The 8361-nt window shown below is 35.2% G+C and overlaps 1 protein-coding gene across 1 annotated transcript; it reads right to left on the bottom strand.

Moving 5' to 3' along the window:
• Positions 1–3361: 3361 nt before the first annotated feature.
• Positions 3362–6218, bottom strand: LOC113289467 (beta carbonic anhydrase 5, chloroplastic-like). Its single transcript, XM_026538721.1, has 9 exons — positions 5983–6218; positions 5814–5890; positions 5415–5567; positions 5281–5329; positions 5056–5169; positions 4869–4922; positions 4712–4794; positions 4004–4109; positions 3362–3837 (listed from the first exon to the last, which is right to left on the bottom strand). Exons 1-9 carry the CDS (start codon positions 6061–6063, stop codon positions 3637–3639), a joined length of 918 nt encoding a protein of 305 aa, XP_026394506.1. The 5' UTR covers positions 6064–6218; the 3' UTR covers positions 3362–3636.
• Positions 6219–8361: the final 2143 nt, after the last annotated feature.

Below are 8361 nucleotides of genomic sequence, written 5' to 3'. Positions count from 1 at the left end.
CAAAAAAGTTTTTAATTGCTAAAGGGATTATTTAAACAAGCTTCTAATTCCTAAACGGAATACTTAAAACAAAATTTTAAGTTCATTAAACTATTTTATTAAAATTAAAATATGATTTTAATTTCTTAAACAGTTTATGTTTAATGGGAGAATTACCAAAAGTAATTTATGTCAAATCCATTTTCACTGCCTATAAAACAAAAAGGATTTCTTCATTTCAAAATGTACTAGAGAAATCTATTATCCCTAGCTCTATCCTTATTCTTTTTGTTTTTCTCCCTCTGTGTGGTTTTTATATTCCTGAGCTTTGTTGTTGAGTTCATAAGTGGGATAGTATTGTAGTGCTTATAGTACTTGCAACGGGCAGTTTTATTCTGGATACGACGTCACCATAGATATTAGTATCACTCATTTTTGAGGCGTACCGGTGAACTATCATGTTAAGGACAGCTTGATGATCAAGTGACTCTGTCCTCAGTGTGTTGTTAAATATTTGAGTGTTTTATTTCATTTTCACATCATTTTTCACTATTTCATTGTTGCAATTCCAACAATCTTAACATGATATACTTCTGTAACAATGGAAAGAGATGTTGAAAGACTAGTAAAAATTGGGAAGGAATTTAAGATATGTTCTGGGTTAACATAAGCTAGATGAATTTGTACTGAAACAATTTGATGAAGGTTCAAATATTGGTGGACGTGAAATTTTTTTGGATGATTGGGTTAGGCAGAATTATATGACTATAAATCATATATTAAATTGTTCGGAGGATGCACTGTATGACTGCAATGAAAGGAGAACTTTACTACTTATGATTTGTGGGTTGTTGGTCAGAGTTTCAAGTGTTTAGGTGATTGAGAAATTACCGTCTTCCTAGTCAGCGTACAAACGAAGATTGTGACATGAAATGAGTGAGGTCAGTATGGTTGCACTGAGGACAAAAGATGTGTTATCTGCAAAGGGGCGTGGATAACAAGGCGCATGCGGCTGAACACAAATCTTCGAAAGCTGACAAAGGTGAAAATATCAAATGAAACTCTAAGTGTGATCCTCACAAGAAAGGTATGTTTCGTAAACCTGAATCCATCAATATTTTAATTAAGAGTGATTGTTATGTTTATCAAATTCCTGGCCATTTGGTAGTAAATTGCAGAGAACATAGAAACCTTAAAGTTGATGCTAATTTAGTTGAAACAAACTAGGACGAGTTTTTTGCGATGGTGCCAGAAGTTATTTTAATAACCAATGTGAGAGACCAGTGGGTGCACTCTGGAGCCACCAAGCATGTCTATAGATTCACAGACATGTTCACCTCCTATCAGAGGATACGGGATATTGAGGAACTCTATATGGGTAAATCGTCTATAATAGAGGTTGCATGAAAGGGAAATGTCGAGCAGAAGCTCATATCTGTAAAGACTCTTACGTTGAATGAAATTCTTCATGTTCCGGACCTATGCAAGAATCTTGTATCTTTTCCTGTTATAGATAGTAAAAGATTTAATTAAGATAGTAATTAGATCTGGAAAACTTGTTGTAACTAAGAGAAGTGATTTTAGGCAAGAGTTATAAGACTTAGGGTCTATACAAGATGGAAAATCCGATAAAGTGAAAATATTTGATTCTTGTGCTTTCTTTTGTGTGTCATTGAATGTGTCGCATGGGAGACTTAGAACTGTAAAATTATAAGTCAATGCATAAACTGGCTAGATAGGATGCGTACCCAAAATATACTAGAAAACCTTTTAGCAAAATTATTCAGAGTAATTCTAAGCCCTTAAAATTCATTCAGTTAGACCTAGTTGACATGAAATTAACCCAAACAAAGGTGGTAAAAAGTGGTATATAACTTCGTAAATGATTGTACGAGGTACTATCTTGTACACTCGCTTAGGGGTAAGAATGATGCCTCAGAAGCCTTAAGACGTATAAACTTCAAGTTGAAATCCAAAATGGACACAACGACACGAACTTGACAGCACCTAGAGAGATATCACGCGTGGCTATTATCGCGAATTACACCAAACGATGGCAGTTCAAGACATCACGTTCACTGCCCATCAAGTAGTTTCGGAAAATTCTCACTACGCAAAGGTTCAAGACCTCATGGACACCTCTTGCCTATAGTGGTATTTCTCGCTTTCTGATTTCCTTTTTTTTATCGATATTTCATTCATGTGGGGGATTGTTGGAGAAAAATGAGTCTTTCTTAATATGTTTTAGTTTTTTGGTCTTGGTTAGAATTGATCTAATGACCTAAAGATCTAAGGATGCTAACTCATTTTCTATGAGCGAATGAAATGCAAATATGGGTGGGAATGAGACACTTGACATACCTAGTGCATGTACACACATGCATGAGTCAACCAAGATTAAAATTAGAACAAGTTTTAATTCCTAAACGGGTTAAAATCAGTATTTAATTTCTAAAGGGATTATTTAAACAAGTTTCTAATTCCTAAACGGAATACTTAAAACAAAATTTTAAGTTCATTAAACTATTTTATTAAAATTAAAACATGATTTTAATTTCTTAAACGGTTTATGTTTAATGGGGGAGTTACGAAAAGTAATTTATGTACCATAGCAAGTTGCTATCCCTAACTGCCAATCACCAAGTGTTCTGGTGGTTGGCATGCTCCCTCCACTGCGGATGTAGGGGTTCGAACCCTGTAATTGCTGAAATCCACTCCAATTTAAGGAGTTTGGATGTAGTTTAGGGACCACTAATCTAGGGTATCAAAAAAAAGTTGCTATCCCTAGCTCCATCCTCCTTCTTTTCATTTTTCTCCCTATGTGTGGTTTTTATGCTCCAGAGCTTTGTTGTTAAGTGAGCAAGTTCTGTAGTGCTTATAGTACTTCGAAGGTGCAGTTTTATCATGGATAGGACTTCACTATAGGATATTTGCATCACTCATTTTTGAGACGTACCGATGAACTATCATGTTAAGAACAGCTTGATGATCAAGTGACTTTATCCTCAAAATGTTGTTAAATATTTAGGTGTTCTATTTCATTTCCAGAAGTTTAACATTCACATCATTTTTTTGTATTTCATTGTTACAGTTCCAACACCTGGTAATGGGACCTGCTACTCAACTCAGTCTCACAGTAAATTCGAAAGAGATCATTTATCCGGTGGATTTCGAGCTCCCACGTTACAGTGTGTGCATTGCGTGCACAGATGAGGTCAATTCCTTGTCGTGTGTACCAACTACTAGTCTTTTTGTATTAACCATCAAAAACAGAATAACCATAGTGTAATCAGAAAACAAGTGAGAAAAATCACATTTTATTGATAATATCACTTGAATTATCAAAATTACACAATAACAATTTAATTAATGCACAACAACACAATAACAAGGTTACATTACATTACATATCACAAGATGACAGGAGGATGCGACCTATAAAATTACATTACATATCACAAAATAACTGGAGGATGCGACCTATAAAATTACATTACATATCAGAAGATAACTGGAAGATGCGACCTCGGTAGATCCCCTGCTCGCTAACACTGATAAGGAACAAACGGATGCCGGACTTATTACACTTGATGGTCTTAAACACTTGTTTTCCTAATAGTCCCGATCATAAGGGGGAACACTGAAGGGGCGAATAGCTTAAGACCAAAAAACTCGATCTTTGATTGCATATTTGCCATCTTCTTCTGCACTATTTCCCTTGTAGTCAAGAGTCCACTTTTCGAATGTACAGTTGACGAAGTCATAGTAGCCACCATGAATAGACAACAACCCATTCCGTACTCTCTCTTCTACCCATGGGTAGCTTAGCAAGTTCATTAATGAGTGATTAACAGATTCCTGCAATTTAAATACCCATATACCTGTTAATCAAAATCCTCGGGAAACTGAATTTCATATCTTTCTAATGTTGTTAAAGAAGGTTACAAAAAGCATGTTACTAGACTTAATGTTTACATAATTTAATGTGGATCAATCCCTAATGGTCCTGCAAAGGAGAGAATACCTTTTCACAGTGCCTGCATTGTTGCTCAAAGCTGAGGTTTGCCGCAACAGCATTTGTACTTGTTCTTGCTTGTTTCCCATTAATAACCCAATCTTTGATAAAGACGCTGAAACATTGATGAATGTCTAATATGAGAGAGAGACATAGAGAAAGAATGGAAAACTAAAACCACAATAAAGACCAAGGTTTTAAAAAGCGAAAGCGTGGGGCGAAGCGCTCTCATACCAAAGCGTAAAGCGAAAGCGAGCTTTTTGAAATATATAATAATATATATATAAATAAGAAGTTATCAACCTAATAAAAGAAAATTACGAAATTCAGACATAATGAAAGGAACAATTAGACTAACTAAGCATATGGCATACTGATATTGCATATACTACCCAAGAGATATTTAAAATACTAGCCACGGATTTCTGCATCATTCATATCATCATGTAGATATTCATCGTCATCATGATCATCATGCCCTATAAATTAGGTTTATTAGTATTTAGTTTGAAAACGTAAAACAGTTCCTATTGGGCTTCAAAGGCCGACTTTTCACTTTTTAATATAAACCAATTCGTAAAGCGGCGCTTCCAGAGCGCCTAGGACCTGAAGCGCAAAAAAGCGCCCAAAAACACGCCCCACAAACGCCTTTTTAAACCATGATAGAGAAAGAATGGAAAACTAAAACCACAATAAAAACTTTTAAAAGGTAATTACCTTGAATGTGCACCATCTTGCATACTCATAAGTGCCCGAATGCCTCCACAACAACTATGACCAACGACAAATAAATTTTCAACCTGTATAAAAGATTGCTGACATTAATCCTTATTCTACAACAAACTGGCTCAAGAGAATGTACTGGCAGACTTACTTTGAGAGCATTGACCGCAAACTCAAGAGCAGCATTAGTTTCTGTGGGTCCGTTCTACACAAAAGAGCAAGACAAACATGAGTTCAAGAAAAAGAGTCATGTTCAAAGGTATCTATCTATCTATCTGTGCAACGGTGTTTCCAAACAAACTACAACTTATATGCAGAAGAGATGAAGCATATAATACCTCAAATGGAGGAACTAAATTAGCCACATTTCGCACAACAAAGGCTTCTCCAGGTTCAAAACCTAAGATGCTAGTAGGACATACTCTTGAGTCTGCACAAGCAATCACCATAAACTGTTCTTGAACTAGTTAGCATTAACAACAATATCCCAAGGAACAGTAAAGTAAACACTCAAAGACTAGATTTTCCAGGGGAAAAAAACATTAAGCAGTGATCTGCCTCACCTTTGGTGCCTGTCCATTAGCAAGTTTCTGATAATGATCAGACTTTTCCCTGTTCAAAATACGCGAATTAAACTTTGTGCACAAAGTAATTGTTGCGTTGTCAAATAACTAAGTTAAGTCTAGTTGTTACTTACAAGTATTTGAACCTTTTGAAGCTTAAAAACTTTTCTCTCATGTCATTAAAGAGATCTAAAGTTTGATCATTTGGTTTCTTCTCCATTTCTTTAACTGGCGCTACTCGAGTCGACGCAACCGAGTCCCTTGATGCTTCTAATCTCAGGTTTCTCCTAAAAATCAAGTTCCCATGAGATCGAAACAAATGAAACTGTATTTAAAATCTCAATTACAAATGGATTGATCTAACAGTAAAAATTAGTTAATTAAAGGGACTCTTATCTTTTATGGGTCAGACTTGAAGATGGGCTTTGAATATCTTAAACTTCCTATAAAAATGAATATCCAAACAAATTAGAATTTACAAATCTAGAAACTCTAGGGATTTCATTCAATCTTAAAAAAAAACAGAGACGTACTTGATTAAACCCAAATGTTTGAAATGAGAATCTTCAAATTTCACCGGTTTCAGCTGAGACCCGTAGATCTGAACCACCTATATAAAAAAAAAATCATAAGCTCGTAAGAAGAAAAAAATCCCACATTTTCGGAAACGAAATTGGTTAGAATTTGATAAAATAAACTTACTTGGGTATTGTTCTTCAATGAATTTTTTGAATTGAAAAGAAATGATTCTTTAGAAACAGAGGTGGGTACTGAGATAGCCATTATGAATGGTTTCAGGTTAAATTTTAGTAACAGAAAATGGAGGTAGAAGAAAGAAATTGAATGTACAGAGGAAAATGCAGTTGGAGTTGGATTTCCTTTTTCTACTTCCAGCAAAGACGGAGGATTCCAGGTATAACTAACACCTATCGGTTGTACTAATTAGGGTAAGTTTTTATATCTCCACCCAGTGTTTTACCTTGCTGCCGCCCAATTTTTTGTTAAATTAGAGTGTCGGATTCGGAAACTCGATAAAAACCTTTTGAAAAACGGTTAATACCGTGCAAGTACGAAAAAAGAATAAAGAAAATGAGTTTTGATTGGTGGTTGTTAGGTGTGCTTTTTTTGTTGTTTGGAAAATGTTAAGATTAATGTGATTTGTGATGTGTTCATCTTGTTGACCTAACCAAGAATTCTTTTTGTCCTCATACACTCTTTCGATGATGCCAATGGCAACAATTAACTTTGACCGCCAGGTCACAGTAACTTGAAACTAAACTTACGTTCGGTTCTCCATAAGTGTTCAAAAATTTGTATTTGATAATAGGAGCATCAGCTATCAAGAAACAGACTACTCTTTAATCTTTATCGTTAACGAAAGATAACACAACCTTCAATTTGGGATCGAGTTCTAAAGGGAGCCTAAGGCTGAGTGTAGTGGATGAAAACTTGGTAATAGAAGCGACATCTCGCAGTGGCTAAAGGCTTTAAAATCATTCATCTCCTTTCTCTCTGCTCGAAAACAGGTAAACGTAGCGGGGATTTCAAGTAGACGAGGATTGGATCATCGCCAGAAAAATGAAAAAGCGAGGAAAATGACCTCGTTTTTGTAAAATTCAGCATGGATGTGGACTTCGCTTAAAAGCGAAGCTTGGGTCATCGCTCAAATTTTTAAAGCGAGTCCTTATTCCTCGCTGAAAAGAAATATTTGTTTGACCTTTCTATTCCTACACTCATGTTACACCCTACTACACAATTTACACTCTTTCTATCTAATTCGTGCTCTCCTCATAATCGTTGAAAGTGTAGTCTAGAATTAATGGTTCACTACCCAGATCAATGTGACCGAGCTTAACCCTAACGTACAAATGTTTATATTAATACAACCAATGGCCATCATAATATCTTCTCGTATACATTAAGGATTTTTCAAAAACATCAAAGGGGCGATTGTAAATAGTAGGGGTCGTTTTTCAAATTATCAATGACGTTCATTAGCGTTAAATTAAAGAAACTGATTGATCCCGAAAAAAAGAAAGTCCCACTATATTTTACTTAACAGTCGATTACATAGATTATTCACTCTACATTGTATGTCGGGACTACGTCCTTTAAGAGCTCGTACAATTGATCATATTTAAATGGCCTCTTTGATTCTGCACGAAATTCGATGCGAACTCTTGTTTTCTGTAGGAAACAAAAAAATTAAATAAATAAGTATCGACATTTTTTTGGTTAGACCAAGTAATTATTAAGGTGATATGTTTACTTACGCGAGCTTCATAGGACAATGCAGGATGACCTATGTTAACTTCAAGCAAAAATGTTACAAAAGTATCGATTTCGGTGGTGATCAAAGCGAATCTTTTTTTAACAGACATCTTTGTTTGACCGTTTTTGTTTGCGGTAATATCTTCGAAGGATTGAAAAACTCAGTGCCAAAAAATAGATTGTTCATTTTCACAATCTCCCGGTGCACCTTGATTTGTAACTGAAATCCATGCCCGCACAACCCCCAAATCTTCTTCACTACTAAAGCGCATGATTAATTTTATACAAAGTACAAATTTGTTTGTCTTTCTAGTTACTGAAGAGGACTCAGTCAAATTCGTTGGCTTAAATAGGAAGAGTGAGTAAAAAAAAAACTCGGACATAAAGTATGTGATAAACCTCATCACAAATGGACTGAGTGGTATCTAGTGTCGAATAGAAATCCCTGACTAACAAATTTCTCTTCTCAAGACGGACGGTTTTCTGTAAATAGTAAGGGTTGCTAGTTAACAGTAAACGACTTTTGAAAAAAGTTTGGGTTATTTGAATAATGGTCGTTCTTAAATAGTCGTGGGTGTTTTTGAACATTTATGGAATTTCCAAATTAATAAGGGTCGTTTATATACAGTATAGGGTATTTATAGTAAACATGTTGGTCTGGATTCATAGAATTTTTAAATTACATCGAATAACTTTTTACTCTTAGCAATGCCTTTTGCCATAAATATTATCTTGTAACCCCATGGTCTTGGTTTTACCACACCACTAACTTCTTTGTCAGAATTTTTATATTTTGGGAATATGAGATTT

The sequence above is a fragment of the Papaver somniferum genome, chromosome 6 (genome assembly GCF_003573695.1).
Source record: "Papaver somniferum cultivar HN1 chromosome 6, ASM357369v1, whole genome shotgun sequence".
Lineage (NCBI taxonomy): Eukaryota > Viridiplantae > Streptophyta > Magnoliopsida > Ranunculales > Papaveraceae > Papaver > Papaver somniferum.
The sequence above is the reverse complement of the archived record's forward strand: the minus strand, read 5'-3'. Positions and strand labels throughout refer to the sequence as shown.